At 39.4% G+C, this 21,360-nt stretch overlaps 1 protein-coding gene across 4 annotated transcripts in view; it reads right to left on the bottom strand.

Annotated features, from left to right (window-relative positions):
- RPS6KA6 (ribosomal protein S6 kinase A6) overlaps positions 1-21,360 on the bottom strand; it is a 74,647-nt gene that overhangs the window by 6,549 nt on the left and 46,738 nt on the right. For all 4 annotated transcript variants that reach the window (XM_038417387.2, XM_043491672.1, XM_043491674.1 and 1 more), the window contains 7 exons: positions 13,530-13,632; positions 10,514-10,638; positions 10,060-10,185; positions 9,189-9,278; positions 7,024-7,182; positions 3,803-3,964; positions 2,483-2,559 (listed from right to left, as the gene is read on the bottom strand). In XM_038417387.2, the coding sequence (XP_038273315.1) occupies positions 2,483-2,559; positions 3,803-3,964; positions 7,024-7,182; positions 9,189-9,278; positions 10,060-10,185; positions 10,514-10,638; positions 13,530-13,632 (842 nt within the window). The remainder of the gene's footprint in view (positions 1-2,482; positions 2,560-3,802; positions 3,965-7,023; positions 7,183-9,188; positions 9,279-10,059; positions 10,186-10,513; positions 10,639-13,529; positions 13,633-21,360) is intronic.

Raw genomic sequence — 21,360 nt, 5'->3', positions numbered from 1 at the left:
AGTCAGATCCCTTAGTAACCATGAATCCAATTGTGGAGCGCTCAGAAGAGTTAAAATGACTAAATATAAACCACATCCAAGAGAACAGAACAGTTCCTGAGAATGTTATGTTGTCTTGTTCCTTCCATGTCTAGAAGCAAACACTGAGTAAAACTTGTACAAGATTAGCAAATGACACTGTTTGCAAACATTTGCAACTACCCTTCAATTGTAATTTACTGTGACTTCAATAATTTATTAATCCCAGATGTATGACTGCTTGCTACCCAGAAAGAGCTGCATTTTTGAGAACTTCATGGTTGAAGCCTCTTGTCTTTCCCAAGCTATGAGCATGAGGATAACACACATTAACACTAACATTTTAAGATACACACAGTGACGGTCAAGTACCTGGTCCATACTGAATATTAAAATCTTTTAAAAGTTAATGATTTCATACATTTTGTTTAAAGCTGAAGAATTAACCTATCACATTTGTTATGTAACTGCTTTCATGGAGGACAAACTCCACAATGTTTAGACTTCTAAAACAATACTCTTTCAGGTCCTGGGAGGGCATAAAATTAAGCCCCTTTGAAAAGCAGAAACCTGCGTATTTTTGTTGCTTTTCTATATCTTAAAAATCAATTACATTCCAGATGTCCCAAAAATATTAATCTTTTGAGTGCAAATAATGAGACATTTCAGTCCAGAAAAGTACTTTTTGAAAGTGTTACAGTGGGATGAGAAGTACAGGTTAGAGAATTAAATGGCAGCTACAGTCTTTTACTTGTGTGCTACTATTAGTGAGTGTCCATTGTCCATTAAAGCTATAATGGCCAGACTACTAAAAGATTGTGAAATTCATGTAGCAAAATTTACCATTTCTTGTCATAAGGAGAATCTCCTCTAAGGATTATTAATTTCAGTACTGTATTCTTGCAAAATCATCTTTAATTGGCCTAACAATTAACACAATGCCCCTTTAGCAGACTGGTATAGGATAGCCACACTGAGAAGCAGTATGTACCTTAAATTTCAGTAAAATGGGTTGGATTCCTGTCCAGGAATGTTATGGCAGTTTGTGAAAGTTTTTCCATGTTTATTGCTAAAAGTTTATGTCACTGATATTCCAACTCAGAGAGATTACTCTGAAGATCCCCAAAATATCCAGCACCATTATATTTTCAGATTTTGTATTCAGTGAATTTGAATTAGCATTCTGGGGAATGAAATCTTAACACTAAGCAGCTGTCTACAAAAGGTTCACTAGAACGTTACACAAAACTAAATTCGGCCTGTTAGCTGCAAGGCAGTTATCAAAAGACAGTATGAAAGCTTGATCTGCAAAATTTCTGATGCTGAAGCTAGGGTAGAATGTGTGCTAAAAAGGAGTCTGACTTCACAATTTTTTAAAGTATTAATTACACACTCCATTGTCATTAGGGTTACAATACAAATATTTATATTTTGAAATTCACATTGATGAATCAACTAATATACTCCTTATTAGGTAGATATGAATCTATAATTTTGAATTTGCTCCGAAAATTAAGTCAACTGTCTGCCTAAAAGGAATAGGTGGTAGTATCATATCCTTAATCTTTAGTGCTATCATTTTACTAAAAGCCTCGCTTTAAATCTCAATCTCAGTTTATTATTTGCTATGACAACTTCAACAGAAATTGCATCCTTTTATATTTGGATGCTACTAAAGAAAGTAACTCAATTCATTTTTTCCATAATGTTGTAATTTAGAGATTTCAAAACTCATCTAATGTAATGTTTCATACCCATGTAATGTATGATTTTTGTGTCAACATCAAAACCCGTAAGGGATGTCGGACACTTGAAATCTGATCAGAAAAACAGTTGTGTATGTGACGCTAAATCTCCCTGCCAAATCTGGTAGTTTTGCCCTCTTATTTTTAAGCACTGTTCTTTCCCCTGTTCCTATAGAAAAGATACAGACCAGGATAATTAGCTATTCAGAGCAAACAGTGAAAATGACTACATACATAGGGCTGTCAAACACATCAAGGGAAAATGAAATAGAGAAAAAATATTTTTAATATTTTAGTTTTAGTAATCTTAGATACTACTTATAACAATATTAGGTACATTTTTTCCAGACAGGAGCACAATTACATCGAAAGCAACAGATTCTAGATTTTGAGTATTTCCACAAATTTATGTTAAATGTTAACACAAAGAACACTGCTGAATTATGGAAGGCTTCCATTAAAATATACTTTATATTGCAATCCATATATTTTTAAGACTGCTACTCAGCATGCCACAATGCCTGATACTGTACACAAAGCTTATTGCAAGTAGGAAAAAAAAGATTTTCCTTCAAACTAGTAAAATCTAGAACTTTTATATTCATTAGCATGTCTAATCCATCTCGGGGCTGCTGTTATATCAGAATGTCTGTGTGTATACATCAAACTAATAATTCTAGGAAACTAAGATGACATCTGAAAGCTGAGAAAAATCTTACCCTGCCAGCATTGTGTAAAGGAGAACACCCAAGCTCCAGATATCACAAGCAGCATCATATCCCTGTCTCATGAGAACCTATAAAACAAAGATCTGTTAAAGTTTTATTTGCTGCATGTAAAAAACTACAGTAAGGGTAGCCAATCCCAACATTCTTTCTTAAAACCAAACAGAAATATGACAAATATACTTAAATATAGATAGTCAGTATAAATATTTTTAAAACATGCTTGTGTCCTCCTACTGGGGGCCACTACCACCATTTTATTTGGTTTGAGCCACTCCTTGGGAGATCAGCAGCACAAACACATTGACAGTAATATTGTGCTGGAAACCCATGAACCTGATTCTACTGTCCTTAATCATGGAAAACTCCCATAGAAACAATTTCAAGATTAAGGTCTGCAGTATTGTATCCCAGTGAGCTTTAGGGACAGATATAAAAGGAAAAACTTTCAGTGTCTTTTATTGTGAAATTTCTCATTCTATGAAGGAACGTGTTCTCTTTAAAGATCTCATTGTAATACTAGAAGCACATGGCAAAGTTGATACAATCTAAAGATGCAGAATACAAGACATTGTCGCTAAGGAAAAAAGCTTGGGAAAAATGAGAAAAAAAGACACGAGTATTTTAAATGCATTTCCTGGACAAATATTTAAAGGGAAGATAAAAATGTTGAAGTTGTAATTAGAAAGGTATCTAGCCTAAATTAGAGTCTCTGGAATTTATTTGGAACTAATCTTTTTGAGACTTAGGATGGCAATATTTAAGATCACCACTCTCGAAACAATACCAGAGCACTGTCATGACAGGATGCTTTTTAACTGTAACAGCCATTTTAGTATAACAATGACTTCTAGCGGTTTTGGGAAATTGCTATTAATACTAAGAATAAAACTGAGGAAGGAGTCCACAAGCCCACAATGTATGCAGTATCAAATCAATATTTTGTAGGACAAAAAGGGATCTAAATGTTACACAGCAAGGAAAGAGTGTAGAGTTGGTTAATTTTAGCCCATTAAGCTAGGAAATAAATTTGTCTCAAATTTCTCATGAAGTCATTCTCAAATTCCAAAAGGAAGAGAACATCTTATTTGTATTAAATAAAAACCATTGTGAAGACTTATGAACAGAGCGTGAATGATATTTATAGATAAGTTTAGGGAAAAGGAGAACAAGAGTTGGAACAATTAAATATGTTGTTCACATCTTTTAGTAGAAAAATATGTCCATCTCAGAAAGGTTATAATGGTGGAACATGGTTTCTTCATGAGTCAGAATGGTACATATAAAGTCAATATATTAAACTGCTGAAGATACCTCTGGTGCTACAAAGTTGGCAGTGTAGCAAGGAGTTAAAAGAAGTCCATTCTCCCCTCGAAGTTGTTTTGCAAATCCAAAATCACAAATCCTGATAGAGTCAGCATTGTTTGAGTCATCCATATATAAAATATTACTTGGCTTAAGGTCTCGATGCACTACCTTTAAAAAAATAGACTTCAAAGTATAATACTTGTAAAGATAACAAATGTTTATAGGGCACAGCTGCAAAAATATGCAACTTCCTTACCTGTAACCGTTCCATGAAGGTAGCACAATACTGATCCATACAATTACTTAAAGTACATGATGTAACTCCAGAAATTCTGGATCTTTAAAGTAACATTATGTAGGAGTATCAGAGCGATAGCCATGTTAGTCTGGATCTGTAAAAGCGGCAAAGAGTCCTGTAACACCTTATAGACTAACAAACAGACGTATTGGAGCGTAAGTAAGGCACTGCATTTACCGCTACATGCATCCGACGAAGCGGGTATTCACCCACAAAAGCTTATGCTCCAATACATCTGTTAGTCTATAAGGTGCCACAGGACTCTGCCACTTTTACATAGGAGAGCTCCCAAATCATGGTAAAGATGCAATTACCCTTTATTGATCCCCCTCCTGTCCCCCAAACTAAGAAATAAAACCTACTCCATGTCATAAGCTATCAGAACAGTATGATTGTTACTACAATGTTAAATGATTATTTATGATAAAGTATATAATTTTTCTATTTGAAATACTGTTTACATTCTAATCTATGAAAGTTCATTAGCACTGATGTGATGTCAGATACTTTAAGTAACTACAATTAAATTAAACTTCTTACTTAAAAACTTATGAAAGACCAAATGAAAAAGTAACTTTTCTCTAAAGTTCCTTCCTGACCTTGTTAACAGGGCTAAATCTGGGAAATAACTCTTTGAATCAAACAGTGTATAATCATAGGCATAAAATTATTATTGTTTTAATTGCTGAAGAGATACATCTCCTGTACTGGATAAGACATATTCCCTGTCTGATGATGCTAGGAAAGCTTGCAATAAAGTGACAACCTCCCTAACACAAGAAGAGAAAGAGCTAGGATTGAAATGGATTATGAAAAAATTACCAGTATTTCTACACAACATAAAAAGATCCTTCTCTTGTTTCGTTCATTGCCCCATACATATGGTTTTGTACTAAATATGGCATTGTTACATATAACAATTTAACAGTTACTTGTTTGTATATCATTTAACCCCTTAAGATTTGGAAAAATGTAATTACTACAAAAAAAACAGAACTCCTAAATGGGCTTTCGTTTTATCAAAAGTCCAGCCTGTAGTGAAAACTTATCTAAATAGCGGGATGCCTGTGTTCATTACTGAATCTAGGTTTGTACATATGGAATCAAACTATCTTGCCATAATCTCATGATGCATCTTGTGTTCAATTCAGTAATTTCAAGAAAATGTGAGGGTTTGTACATTTATTAATGATTCTATTACTTGATAGGAGGATATTAGTGTTCATTTTGGTTTTACTATTTGGGTGTTAGATATTTTTTAGTGATAGCACCCCACATATACAGGGGGCCCAATCTTGCAACAATTTCTGATGTAAATAGTCTTTACTCATGTGAATAGATATTTTATAGCCAATAAGCTTACTCTTGAGCAAGAGAGGTACTAGGACAGCATCCTCACACAACTCTGGTAATATACCTCAATCATTATCTGTAAGAAAAATCTTTTACCAGAAGGCTTCATTTATCTGAATTTTAACACGCTTACATGGTTGCATGTGGACATTTCGAATAAGACTAAGATAACCAACCTCATTTATGATCTAGACATCTCCAAAAAGTGAAAAGCTGGTGCACTCAGCTAACTAGATTTTGAAACCTTAAAAGTCACTTTGCAATATGACTTTTATAAGATACATATATGGATGAACTCTTACCACTAAATATTCCTGCTAATAAACATGTAATTTAAAAAAAATCTGACATAAAAACATTTCTAGTACTAAGCATATGCTTTAAACATTTTAAAAGCTATTAAAATTGGAGTATATTATTGAAAAAACATGTATATAAAGATAAATGCATTAGTAGCATTACAGGTTTGACTACAAACTAAAAGCTGGGGCCTTGTAGGTGAATAAATATAATACTGGTTTCAGAGTAGTAGCCGTGTTAGTTTGTATTTGCAAAAAGAAAAGAAGTACTTGTGGCACCTTAGAGACTAACAAATTTATTTGAACATAAGCTTTCGTGAGCTACAGCTTACTTCATCGGAGCATTCCAATGAAGTGAGCTGTAGCTCACAAAAGTTTATGCTCAAATAAATTTGTTAGTCTCTAAGGTGCCTCAAGTACTCCTTTTCTTTTTGCAAATATAATACCGTAGTTAAAATCCACCTACATTTTATTCTGAGTTGATAGTGACTTTGTATAACAGCAATGTGTATTAAAACATACAGATTGTACAGATGTTTATATAATGAAAGCAGAAATTCAGAACAAAATTAAATCAGATTTCCACAAAATGCCCACTTCCTGCTGTGTGATGCACAAACCTCATTAGTATATACAAGTAGTTATCTGGCTGAGCTCTTCAAGGGGATTAAGCATTATCTGGTCATTATAAATAAAAAATCAGATTATGGCAGTGATATAATCCAATTGGTATTTCCAGATGGATAGTTCTAATAATTCAGATAAATTTTAAATAGAATAACTGAGTAAACTGTTTGTATACTTGAAGTTCACATATACAATCAGATCTCTGGGAGGCACATTTCTATAGAAAACTTTGTTTCTGGTGGTTTAAATATTAATTTATTTTACATAATTATCCTACAGGAATTAAATACTTCATATTAGAATAACTTTGCATTCTAGTTTTCCATTAGAGGAGCAAAAATATTTTTCTTTGTCTAACTGCATGAGTCAAAACTGAAATCTTGGTACGAAATACAGAAAAGTACTCCTCTTCCTCACCCTCCATGGAGATGTAGGATAATTAAAGGTTGTGTAATCCAATTAATTTTCTAGAAAGACTTTTTATAAATCATGCATAAAGCTTTAATTATGTTGTACGCAAATGAAGTCAACTCTTTTCATAATGTGTTCACGTACTAACAAGTCAACAAAAATTTGTAAGAAACAAAGAAAATGTGATTGTTAATTACACAAAGTATAAATACAGTCATGACATAATATCTATCACTTACTCCTTGACAATGAAGGTAGTCAACTGTTTTAGTTATAGTGTACAATACAGCACTAGCCTCCCGTTCTGAGAAATACTTTTGTCGGAGAATCCGATCAAGCAGCTCTCCTCCCTTCATCAATTCAGTGACCAGGTAAATATATCTGCCATCATCATACACCTGCAGAAGTTTAAAAACATACACACACTCATTTGAATAATTCACAATTAAATATACATTCTAAGAATTTTAAGCACTAAATAAAAAAAGTCCTCTCAATCTTCTAAGTGTATATGAATACGAACAGGTATTGCAAAATTTAATTCTTCAACTGAAAATTCATGCCTCATGGAACAAGAATTAAAGAAACCTTACATCTCACTGAACTAGATATATTCATGGAGGAAGGTCCATCAATAGCTATTCGGCTAGGGACACCATCCTTGCTCATCCTGGCTCTGTTTGCCAGAAGCTGGGAATGGGCAAGAGGGAATGGATCACTTTATGATCATCTGTTCTGTTCATCTCTTCTGGGGCACCTGGCATTGGTCACGGTCAAAAGACAGGATACTGGGCTAGATGGACCTTTGGTCTAACCCAGCATGGCCGTTCTTATGCAATGTGAAGGTAGTGGGTCATTAAATGATGATTCTGGGATTCACTCTTTGAGTCTATGAACCTGTGCTGCCCTGGGAAGAAGCATTTTGTTTCTCCCTATTTTTATCAGATGCAATTTTGCGTGATGGCACTTAATATATCGCCTCCAAAGTAGTTTATTTCTCCATTAGATCAACATCATATCAGGTGTTCAGCTGAGATAAGGATGGAAAGACAAGCTTCCAATATCAGACTCAGATACATATATTAAAACTGTTCAGGCAGCCATGGAACTTTACATTTATTTATATAACGTAGGGCTTTTTGTTATTATTTTAAAAACTAAATAAGCTCCCCATGTGCTGGCAAAACATATGGAATAATGATAGCTGCAGTTAGCCAAAGGGCGGCTAGAGATTCTGAATGGGAAGAATCAGCCCTGTATCCCTCTACCATATGTTCTCCACCCTTGTTCAACTGTGGCTCCAGTGGCCCATCAATTTGCCACCCACTGAAATGGGAGTGGCATTTTGGTTCTTTATAGCTAATGATGAAAGCCCCAATGAACTTGGTTTCTGCTTGGTTTGGGCGTTTTTTTTTTTTTGTTTTTTAAAACTTTAGAAATAGCAGGAGTATTTTTTTTGGTCCTTTTTAAAATTTCTGCTAACAGAATTCTTTGGAATACCAGAGAGCTACAGTGGGAGCTTACTGAGGGCTTGTCTATGCTTACTGGGGGATCGAGCAGCAATCCATGTATCGGCGGTTGATTTAGCGGGTCTTGTGAAGACCCGATAAATCGACCGCAGATGGGTCTCCTGTCGACTCCTGTACTCCACCAGATCGGGAAGAGTGGGGGAAGTCATCGGGAGAGCGTCTCCCGTCGACATCGTGTAGTGGGGACCCCGCGGTAAGTAGATCTAAGCCACATTGATTTGAGTTACGCTATTCTTGTTGCTACTCAAATTGCGTAGCTTAGATCGAATTCCCCCTGTACTGTAGACAAGGCCTGAGCCATAAGTTTAAAGTGTACAAGTCGTGACTCTTAGATCTTTTAACTGTTAGGCATTTTGAGTTAAATTGACATTAAACAAAAACCAAGAAATTATTAGTATCTAAAAATCCCATCCCCTCTCACATAGACAATTTCCATTAATTAATTACGGTATCATAACTCTACTAGCTCTCTAGCTGTCTACAGAATCTTCCAGTAGAAACATAACAAACAATATCTGAATTTCAAATGGGAGGGAAAGTGGAAATAAAAGCAAGTAAGTGCAGAATTTTCTTTTCTTTGCAGCCCAGAATCATTTAGGAATTTAATTAATTAGTTAGCAAAGGCCAAAAACATTCCGAGTCTCACAAAACCTGGCACCTTTGCAAAAAAATTAAGATATAATTTATAAGTAACAGTATGTCATTTAAAATATTTTACCTTTTTTTAAACTGTAAGTATTGTTTCCAGTATATTTTACTGGAAATGCACAACTTGGGATCCCTACCCAACCATTATTTTATTTACTGTTTGACTGCTCTGTGGTAAGAATTGTAAAATTTAAAAAAAAAAAAAAAAAAATAAAAAGAGTACATACATCTTTTAAAGTAATTATATTAGGGTGTTGTCCATAGCGCATCAAAATCTCAATTTCTTCTGAGGGATCTCTCTTACTTTTGTCAATTATCTGTGAAATAAACGGTGGAAAAGGTGTCAATGTTAAATGAAGTATTTCCTCATAAAGGCAAAATGGATGAAAATCCCGGATTTAGGATAAGAGACCACAAAAGCTACAAGTAATAAGAATTTTCAAACTGAGCAAGACAGCAGTTTTGACTATAAAAGTCACACGTTATTTCTCTTTACTTTCATGCTTCATCCTTAGTAGTCATGAATGACATTATCCAGCCTATTCACTTAAAGCTTGAGGTTAATAGTTACAAAACAAGTTCTAGCATATATTGAAAATTGTTCTAATTTGAAGATTAGTGAATTTATCAGACTATCCTAAATATTCCTACTTCCCTCCTGCCCACTTCCTCACCTAAAGAGCCCACTGATCTCACCTGTGTTGTACTCTTACTGTAAGGGCAAAGAAAAAAGGAAAAGGGAACATTTAACAGTATGTCTATTCAGTCTAACTAAACATGTGATAATTGAAGTAATTTCAAAGCCAACAGAATTGTGTTTCAAATAATTGATATATTGTTCCATAAGTCTTTTTCCAACAAAGTTTTATGGCAACCTTCCCTCTAACAAGAAATAATGGTAAAAGCAAATACAAAATTTAGCTGAACGGAAAAATTAACTTTTTCACTTCTCAAAGTGCATATAACATTATGCTGACTGAAAAATTAGGTTTAAAAAAAGAAAAAAAGGGTCTCTTTACTTACTAGTACATTAAAAAGACACATGACTTGACTGTGGAGCAACTATTCAAATACCAAGAGAGAATTTACACCAAGTACCTTCACAGCAAACTCCATATTGGTAGCTATGTGCACACATCTCTTGCAAACAGAGTAGGAGCCAACACCAATATCCTCCTTCAGCTCATACACATCAGTGAACTCTGCACTGTTTCCATGAAGTTGCTTTAAAGAAATATAAACTGCATTTTAAAACAATAAACTGTACTTTAACAAAACATGATTTTTACTTTCTCAAGCAGCACATTTTTCTTTACTTTGCAGTTTTTTCCTTTTGAAATTTGCATTTAAAGAGACATTCAACTTGATTTTTGATACTGGATTACTTTAAATTGCTGCACATAATGTTTATACATATTATAAAGGTTTTGGTGCTGCTCTGCCAATATAAGGGTCTTTCCAACAGAGGAGAATGGAGGTTAACTATCAATATATACATCAGCTTTAGGCATTTCAGTTAAGAAATATCTATACCAAGAAAAATAAATTTTACCTGTACTATTGGCAATATATTGGTGAGGGGTGAAATTTTATGATCTTCTATGGCAGTAGTTGCAACAAAGCTAAATCCTTTGAACAGCTGATGCGCATTAGCACTAGGTGGAACTCCTGGAGAATCTAATTGTTAAATACACATGGTTTAATTAGAATCTGAAGAGTATGCTGTTACTACAGTATATTCAAGCTAAGCTATTCTGTGTGTTTACCACAGGTATGTTCTCAAAAGTATTTTGAGGAAAATACTAGAAAGTGGAATTGGTTCTGAACTATAAGATGTAGTCAGGGTGCCAATATATCACCTTTCACTTATATTCTCACTTTTACTTATTTTAACAGTATCACATGCTAAATAAAATACATGCTTGCCCCCCCACACACTTTTTTTTTAAACTACAGGGCTTCAAGATGTTGCATAAACTAGAATACATGTAATTTCATCTATTCCCTCCAAAAAACAACCCAGTCTGATTATTCACAAAGAAGAACTAAAGATTGGTGCCATTGTTTCATTCATAGTAGCGAGCTCAAGTATGTGGAGTCGAAAAGGGTGCATACAAGGGCACTACTTGCTAGAAGTTTCAAATGAAGAACCATAGATGTGGGTATGGCAGAAGTACAAGGATCCATTGAGACAATACTTGAAGAATGTAGTGATATGTTTCAAAAATGATGAGAGCCAAGATCATCCCCAGTGTACACTGTGTGCAACTCTAACTTCACTGTACTCTGTCTAAACACAAATAAAGCACCATTTGGCCCAGAGGTATTTTAACATATGTATGTAAACTTAAGAGCTATATTGGAATACAACCTGCTGATAATACCTCACATGGCCAACAAACCAGGTATCTGGTTTTAAAGTCCAGATGAAACCATCAAGGGGAGATTTATAAAAGGGACCCTTTAAATGAACATACTAATTGCTGAACAGTAATGATCATAAGCCTTAATTGAGTGACTGAACATTAGAACAAAAACATTTCACTGTGTAGTCATTTCTAAAAGGTAATTAAAAGATGACTTCACAAAAAAGGTATTTACATAAGTTTACTTGAAGCACTCCTAAAATTGATTTGATTGCACTGGCTCAAGTCAGGCAAAACATTAACATACCATTTTACTTTCCCCACACATCCAGTTTTACCACTGCACCTCAATACTGACATGGAAAAATCCCTCATCTCTCAAACCTGGATTTCACCTAAGTTCAAATTTGACTGGGCAAAAGAAATAATAAACCCATCAAAAACGTAATTGAGCCAAATTATTTCCAGCTGTTGAGGACGGTGATCCTGAAATATACTCAAATATTCACAAGGCACTAGGATGTCAGAGTCATCTTCACTTCACTTTTGACAAGATGTGAAGAACATATCTAGGCTCACAAGCAATGTCAAAGACTCAGACATAGGACAGATCTGCTCCAACAACTATATTAACCTAGTCCCAGTCATAGGCACATTCTGCAGAATCAAGGCTTTTAATATAAAAATGATTCCCAGCTCTTACAGTTGGAAAAATAATTGTTATAATGTGAAACCAAATAAAACGTACTGCTGTCTTCCTGATCTATAGACAGGCTGGTACAATACCTTTATGAGGGTGAATGGCACTAATTCATTACAATTGAAATTACCACAGAATTGATATTAATAATTTCAGTGCTAATCATTTTAGCAGAAATATTCAATGTCTACTACTACATACAATCCCATTAGCTGGATATCAATCACAAATAAAAAAAAGAACAGTTCTTTCTCTCCATGACTGTCTGGCAGTTCTTATCCTCCAACACACACTGGTCAAAATGGAATAGAAGGAACATGCATTGCTGCTCAATTTCCTCTCATATTATCCACTTAGGAGGAGAAGGCAAAGAAAAAACACTTTCTCTGCAGTTTCTCTCTCCAGCAGCTAGGAGGGGATGAATGGGAGAAAATGATTCACTGACTAAGAGTTCTCCTCTCTGGGGCCTGCACTGAGGTAAGGATGGTTTGTAAAGGATAAGGAAATGAACCTAGGTGGGGGAAATTATGAGTCACTTGGGAGAGAGGAGGGAGATTTGGATTTCAGGCCCCTTTCTACAATTTCAAGTCAATCCACCACTGGAGAAAATGGGGACCAAAAAAAGATAAAGGTCAAAACAGGAACAAGAGAAATGGAGAAGGGAAGTAAAATTGAGACAAGAGTAAAACACACTTGTCTATCCACTAAATGACCCCAATTCCACAGTTGATTTTACTATGATTGGTACGGGGTGAAAAGTAAGTCTAGCGACTTCCAGGTACAGAGCTGGGCTGGGGCCGGCTCTGGCCCCCGGAAGGGGCGGGGCCACAGGTGAAGGGGCAGGGCTGGGGGGGAGGCTCAGAGCCAGCCCAGGCCCACCCTGTACCGGCAACTGCCTCCTTCCCCCTCCCCAGGGTAACAGCAGCAGCTGGGGGCTCTGGCAGCGGTTTAAAGGGCCCTGGGCAGTAGTGGCGGCCGGAGTCCTGGGCTCTTTAAATTGTCCCCAGAGCCTCGCCACCACTTTCCCAGAGCTCCAGCAGCATGGCTCCAGGGACAGGGCTCCGGCCACCACTATTGCCCCGGGCCCTTTAAATTGTCCCAGGAGCCTGCCGGAGCCCTGGGGAAGCGGCAGCAGGGTCCGGGGACGATTTAAAGGGCCCAGGGCTCGGCCCCCCCCGCTACACCCCAAGCCCTTTAAATCTCCACCCCAGCCTTGCCGCCACTACCCCAGGGCTCCAGCAGTGGGGCTCTGGCAGCAATTTAAAGGGCTGGGGGCTCCAGCCGCTACTGGGAGCCACAGGCCCATTAAATTGTGCCTGGAGAAGCCAATCCACCCCCGGTACGGCGCACTGGCTCTTGCCTTTCATCTTTGTGCCAACTCCCAAGATCAATGGCTCTAATTTTATAGCTCTAGCCCCCAGGTACCAAAACAATGTAATTTAGCCCTCCCCATACAATGAGTTTATCATATTGACTCATTATTTTCTAAATATATGCATTACCTTTGGGGGTTTTTGCTGTGAATTCTGGATCAAAACAGAAGGTATCTTCTGGCTTACCAGAAGCAGGTTTAAATGGGGGCTGAATTTCTCTTCTGAACAGTTTCTGGAACAGAAAAGCCACAAAAGAAGTTTAACTAAAATTCAGAATTACTTTACAGATATTATATATTTTGCTAAACTAGAATGTTTTTATTTTCAAAAGATTTAGTTTTCTGAAAGAGCACACTTCAAAATAGCAGGCACAAAAAACAAACATGTATTGCTAATCCTTTTTTAAAAAGATTTATTCAGGTTTTTCTGCTCTCCTGATTTGAAGGGCCATAGCAGGGAAGACAGAGTCAGAAAGGCACAAGAATATACCAAAGCTTGCCCCTGCCGCTGTATACACCTTACCCACCAGGCCTCTCCCCTTCCAGCTTATTAAGTAAACAGCATACAATTGCCCCCACTAACTGATCCTTACCTCCGAAGGAAATGGGCTGGCAGTGGAGTATTCCCCGAATACCTGAACTGGATCCCAGTTTCTGGCTATTGTGGAGGGAGCCAGGTTCTCCAAATCACTCCAATCCCAAGAGGAGGGAGAGGATATCCATCCCATACTTTCCCATTCTGGATCCCTAGGGCAGGAGATTCTCCCTACTGTCTTGCTCTTCCTGCTTTAGGGGATGAAGGAATTTGCCACCTCTTAAAATAATAATCCAGGTCTTTCTTAGGTCCCTTAAGGGAACAGTGTGGAATGGCAGCTCCTCATTCTCCGTCCTGATGAGCAGTACAGTAGTAAAGCATTACCCCAAACAGGTACTCCCCCGCTCTGTTCAGGGTTTGGGAAGAGAAAAAGGAGGCTCACTCAGCATCTCTGTTTTCATCCTTGTATGTCAAGGCCTGTGGAAGGTTGAGTGGATTGTAGGGGCTGTCTGTCTCTATCCTGGCCGGGTGGTACTCCCTGACCATCACCAGACTCCCACTGCTTCCTGTCCTTGTGTGCAGGAATATCCACTGAAGAGAAGTCATCCCAGGCCCACTATCACAGGACTTGGGGAAAATACGCATGAGCTTACCCAGAGCAGTGCATGACACAGGAAGTGAAAATGACCATTACCAAACCAGAATTGATTACACACTAACTGCTGTCAAATACTCAAAGTGCACACTGTAAAAAAGCAGGTACAAAACTTTCAGGTAAAAGTGCAATTTCTCAGTGGTTTTCAACTTTTTTTCATTTGCAGACCCCGGAGAAAATTCTAAATGGAGGTGTGGACCCCTTTGGAAATCAGACAATCTGTGGACCCCCAGTTATCTGCACACACAGACTGAAAACTGTTCTAGATACTGCTCCCTTAGAAATCTCAGTTCCTTATCAATAGAAATCCTCTTGCTACTGTATAAATATATTTTCCTATTACTCAGTATAGGAAAATAGGATTTTTTTCTCTATTTAATATTTGTATTCCCATAGCACCTGCCAGACAGAGACAGGTGAGTACAGGGAAATAAGATAATATTGGTCAACATGATAGGCAGTGGTCTCAGCACACCAGCTGCCAAGCTGTTAAGATTTTTGTAGGCATCACAGCAAAGGAGAGTTTTAAGGAGGGATGTGAAGGAGGATAATGTTTCGTGGTTCAAGGACACTCCTTCAAAGCATGAAGGGAAGCATGGGAGAAAGAACAAAGGAGCTAGTTTGAAAATTCAACAAGTGGACATTAGAAGTTGGCCTCATGGGCTGATTGGAGATGGCAGTTGTCATCTTGGTAGTAAATTAGAGATGACTGGTAGAGTTAAGACAGGCCATGAAAGGCCTTGAAAAAGTGAAGACAAGCAGCTTATGTTTGATGGGACAGAGAAGGGGAAGCCAGTAGAGGAATGCAAAACAAGGCAGGGAAGGGAGGTGATAGGATTAAGTCATCGGGCTAGGAAAATGTTCTTTGCAGCAGCATTCTGAATAAATATGAGCAGGGCAAGATTGCATTTGTGAAGGCCAAGGAAAAGGACACTGCAGTAATTGAGATGTGAGATGAGAATTTAGCTGTGTGGATGGATTGGAAGAATTCACAGATGAGGCCAGAAGAGACCACTATGATCATCTAGTCTGACCTCCTGTACAACAGGTCTTTAGGACTTCCTTGCATTATTTCTTGTTTGAACTAGAGCATATCCTTTTAAGATACAAAGATACAACACTGATTTAAAAGGCTGTATTTTAGAGATGTTATACAGAAAGAATCAGTCAAGATTTAGACAAAGCCTGGATGTGAAGACCTAGAGAGGTCCATATGGAAGAGATACTGATGTTTTGGGTCTGTAAGACAGTTAGAACAGTGGCATTGTCCACAGTAATCAAGAAAGAAGGCATCAGGGAGGGTTTTGGTAGCAGAGATTAAAAGCTCTATTTTAGCCATGTTGAGCTTGGTCTGACAGCTAGACATCCACAAGGATATGTCAGAAAGAGGCAGAAGTTTTAGTTTGGACAAACTGAAAAAGATCTGGAGCAAAGAGGTAGATATACAAGTCAGCAGCATGGAAAGCGTTGTTTAATTTGGGCAAATGAGATGCCCAGATAACATGTAGAGAGAGAAGAGAAGGACCAAGGACAGAGCCCTGTGGAACCCACACAGAAAGATGAAAGGGGAGGTGAGGAGGAGAACCAGGAGAGGACAGTCACAGAAGCCAAGGGAAACCAAGATTTCAAGAAGAGCATGTCTGACAAGTCAATGAGGATGAGGATGGAGTATTGGTTCTGAGCTTGGGCACAGAAAAGTTCAATAGAGACTTTAGCAAGAGGAGTATCAGGGATGAAAGCCAGATTAGAAAGGACCTCGCATGGAATTGGACAGGAAATCCAGACAGCAATTGTCAACACTGAATTCAATGAGCTTAGAGATAAAAGAGGAAAGGAGATAGAAAGATAGCTGGAGAGACAAGTGAGGTCAAGGATGGGGCTTTTTTTAAGATGCGAGACTAAACACGATTGTATTATGAAGGGAAGAGCCAGAGGAGAGTGAGATATTAACAAGTGTAAGGGAGAAGATGAGAGTGGGTGGCTAGCTCCTTTAAAAGAAGGATGTCCAGCTTCCTTATATCATAGGAGGAGCTCCCAGCTGGCCAATTATGAGGGCGGGGCAGCATCTGGGGCTATAGAAGAATCAGAAAGGAAGGAGGTCCATGAAAAAAGCTATAGGAGATTCCTGGAAAAAGGCTGAAGGCATGAGAGCAGCAGAGAATTGTTGTCTGACTTTCAAGCCAAACAGCCAGAACTGAGAGCCACAGAAGGCTGAGGCAGGGGAGCAGCAGAGGGGTTTACCCTCTGACATTTCCATGGTGCAAAGCTGGAACCAGTGGACTGAGCACCAGGGGAACAGTGGAAGGGCCTACCTGCTGCCTTGTCTGACAGTTACTGAACAGGGGGACCAATGGGTGCTCTCCTGGTGAGGATGATCTCCCAGCAGAGAGGTGGGGGAGGGGGAATCTTCTGGGAAGAGCTGGGTTATGCTCCAGTTCCGGTTATGCTCCTGCTGTCATGGCAGAAGGACAGGAGAAGACCAAAGAAAACCCCAGGTGTGCTAGAAGATGCCAGAGTATAGTACATGCACTGTCAATGGACTAGATGGTTTGGAGTTTTACGGATTCTATGCACTGGGGTGATAAATGACCTAGCTTTTGGGACTTTTGGTTATGGACTAGTTGGGCTATGCTTAGTAATAAACTGACCCCCGAGGAGGGGTATTACTGAGGCAAGACAGCATGTCATGGAATCTTTACCGGCCTAAGAGAGCAAATGGAACAGTAACTGCAGCATAAGGACGACCAGCCACAAGGAAGAACTCCGGGCAGAGGAGTAATTATTTACAGGGTATAAATGTGTTCTCTCCTATCCTCATTTCCTTTCCCATCCACTCACCTTCTAATATTTAAACTAATGAACAAGTGGGGTTTTTTAGGGCATTTTCACAAAGCTCCACTGAAGAACAGTTACTTACTCTACAACAATTGGTGTTCTTACACATGTCATCAGCGTGGATCCCACTTTAGGTGCACACGCCCCTCCTGAGCACAAGAGTCTTTTGAATAGCTGTGTCCACCTGGGTCATGCAGGCACCCCGTACCTCCCTTTGTGAGGGCATAAAGGGCAGTACATCTGTGACTCTCCCTCAACTTCCTTGCAACCTGAAGCCAGCATTAGCTGAGGACTCCTACAGCAGGGATAAAACGTGGGTTGTAGGATTCGCACTGACAGCATCTCAAAGAACCAGTTACATAAAGGAACAGTTCATTCTTAGCTATGTATCAGTGTGGATCCCCTGTGGCTGACTGGCATAGAAAACTCCCTCTCCCCCCCCCCCCCATGGTGAGAATGAGGCATTCCAGCTGCATCAATAGAATACAGACTGACATGGTCTACACTTGAAGGTTATATCATTGCAGCAATGTGAGTTAGGGGGATGAAAAACTGCATCTGATCAGTATAAATGCAATTGTGCCAAAGGGAGAGGGCTTCTGTTGAATTAGCTAACTTGTTTGAGGAGATTGTGCTCCTACATCAAAGGGAAAATCCCTTCCGTCAGCGCAGACATACTTGTAGCACTGCTCTTCCAAACCTGGCAGCTAAGTCCAAGGCATAGTGCTTGGCAGAAGTCAGCAGGTTATTCCACGTTGCCACCTTGCAGACCTTTTGACACTAGCACATTTCTGAAGTAGGCAGAGGATAAACAAATAGTGGAGTGAGGTCTGATGTTTGGCAGGAGAGCTGCACCAGTCATTTGTAACGCAGCATGATACACTGCATTATCCATTTAAATATTCTTTGTGTTGAGATGGCCTGACCCTTGGCCAAGTCCACCCCGGAACAGACAGAGAGAGAGCCTGAACAATTTATTTTTCTCAGCATAGAGAAGCAAAACTCTGGAAATGCCCAGTATGTGTAGATTCTCTCCCAACGCAGAGTAAGGCTTTTTTTTGGGGGGGGGGGGGGGGACAAACAGGCAGGTTGATTGATTCAGAGGGAACTCTGAAATCACCTTGGGAAGGAATGTAGGTTGACATTTCAATACCACCTCGTCTCTATAGAATGTCATGTAGGAAGGATCAGCCATAATAGCGCTTGAAGCTCACCTCACTCATTCTCCTGGTCTAAGTGATATCAGGAAGATTGTCTTCAGAGTGAGATGAAACAAGGAGCATTCTGAAAGAGGCTCAAAGGAAGGCCCCCTGAGCCTCAAGAAGACAATGCTGATATGTCAAGCAGGAGCACGTTCTTTGACTGGTAGGTAAAGTATCTAATAGGCCCGTGAGGAACTCAGATACCATAGAGAGGAAGAAGACCAAGCCTGATGGTAAAGGTAGATGGCAAGCAGAGATTGCTTCGAGGGGGACCTTAATGGAGCTGAATGGAAGGCCAGAGGGTTCTAATTGCAGCAAATAGTCTGTATAAGGTCCAGGCCATGTTGGGCCATCCAAATAGAGCACTTCTTCCATTCTGACAAATAAGTCCTTCTGGTAGATATCCTCCTGCTCTATACCATGATCTCCTGGACTTATTATAACAATTCCTGTCCATGGTACCTAAGCAGCCAACATCAAGGCCAACAAGCTCAGGAACTTCAGGTGGATGGAATATCTGCGGTGCTGTGAGATCAGGTCTGCGCAATCTGGGATCTGGATCAGAGTCTGAATAGACCTTTGTAGCATGTCTGTCAACCAAAACTGCCTCAACTAATAGGCACCTATGAGAATGATTGTAGCTTTGTCTCTTGCTTTTGGACATCACACTGAGCATCAGGAGAAATCACTCGAAAGGTGAAAAGGAGGCCTGAATTCCACTGCAGAAAGAACACATCTGGCAATGAGCCCTGGCTCATGCCCCCTTTGGAACAGAAATTCTGACACATGGAATTGTCCTTGGTTGCAAAACAGGTCTACCCTGTCCTACCATAACACTGGCGTATCTTCTTTACAACGGATCTTTGCAGGGGGCACTACTGACTGGTCATGTATGGTCTCCTAAATAAGCCCACCAAGTCATTGCTGACTCCTGGAAGATGAACAACCATCAGGGTTATCTCATGTTGGTAGCATTGTGTCCAGAATCTGATAGTTCCCAGAAGAGGAGCAATCAGCAGGGTCCTCCTGCTTTCACATGCAGTGGATTGCAGGTGAGCTGTCAGTCAGAATCTGCACTGTGAAATTTCAGAGGACAGGTAGGAATGGCATACAGGCTAGTCTGACGAATGAGTTCCAGGACTTACGTGAAGTCCCATGTCTTCTGGGAACCAGGGGACTTGCATTCATACATGGTCCAGGTGGGCTCCCCAGCCTGTCCCTGATGCACTCATAATTAAAATTCTTTTTTGGGGTGAGAGGGATGTGAACAATATTCCTCTTTTTTCAGGTTCTAGGTACCACGTCAAGTCTACAAGGACACGAAGTGGCACAGAGACCTCCTTGTCCATCTGCTGTTTCACAGAGGGGGAGACTATCCTGAACCAAAGCTGTAAGGGCCCCAGGTAAAGTCTGAGAAGCAGCACCATGGACACACATGCTGACATATGACCTAACACCCTAAGGCAAGTTTGTACTGTCATGTTTGATTTTATCTCAAGAAGCAGTGATTGCATAACAGGATTCTAACCTCTGAGAGGTCCGCTCTCTTTTACCTTGAGTTGATCATAACTCCTATGAACACTTATCTGCAAAGGAGTAAGATGATTTTTCATTCTTCACTAGGAAGCCCAACCACGCACACAAGGAGAGTTCATCTTCTAGACTTGCTACCTTCTCCTACTGAGACTTGCCTCTTCTCAGCCAGTTGTCCAGGTACGGGTAAATGCGCCACTACCACCACCAACAACCATTTTGTGAAAACTCTCAGCGCCACAAGTCAACTCTCAGAGTTGAATGGCAGTAACTTGCGTGAAAATTTGGGGAATCTGTACACCTTAAGAAATTCTGGCAGACATTATGAAGTTGTTACTATGAAAACTGCTGTGTATGTGGATTCCACCTTTGCTGATAAGGGCTGGATCACATCCCTCCCATACCAAGAACAAAAAGGGGTCATTAGAACTCAGTGACTGCATATTCTGATAGAAGCATCTTGGGACAATGGATTAGCTGGAGCAAAAGACAACCAGTTTTTCCCTACCCCTCTGCAGGGGGCTGGTGTTTGGAAAGTGGAAAATCCCCAAACACAAAAGACAAAGAAATCAAGATGTTGATGCTAACCTTTAAAAACCTCAGAGACGAGGTGGTCACAGGAGATGACTCAGAACCACACTGGAAGTTTTGGGCAGGAGAAGGGCAGAGATGAGCATGCTTGCATAGCAGGGAGCCCAGTTTAGCTGTAGGACCAAACAAGTCAAAGCAAGCTGACCTGGATAGACAGGGGCTCTCTGGTTAAGAAATCAAGCCATGAGCTGCAGGAGAAGGATCCCTCGGACACCTCTAGAGGATTCAGACCCAAGCCCAAAAATGCTGCAGAGTGATGAGGAAACTGAGTCAGTGAAACAAGTTTACTTTCTTTTTTTTTTTTTAAAAATAGATCTATGCATTTCTTGTGCTAATAAAGAAGGAGCAATGGCTGTTTACAACCCTGTGCAAGGTCTGACAGTGTGTGCTGTATTACACATATCACAAACATACCCTGAACAGTTAATTTATGGACCAGAACACCCATGTGCCTGGAGTTCTGTGAGAGAGTGTGTTTAAGCTACAAGAGAGTTTGAGATATAAGCACTGGTCCCAGGGGTGAGGCAACTGGAGAGTGTACTAAACAGAGGTGCTACACACCAACTGTGTGCTCAGAGACCACACATCCAGGGGAGTGTTTCAACAGTTC

The sequence above is a fragment of the Dermochelys coriacea genome, chromosome 9 (assembly GCF_009764565.3).
Source record: "Dermochelys coriacea isolate rDerCor1 chromosome 9, rDerCor1.pri.v4, whole genome shotgun sequence".
Lineage (NCBI taxonomy): Eukaryota > Metazoa > Chordata > Testudines > Dermochelyidae > Dermochelys > Dermochelys coriacea.
The sequence above is the reverse complement of the archived record's forward strand: the minus strand, read 5'-3'. Positions and strand labels throughout refer to the sequence as shown.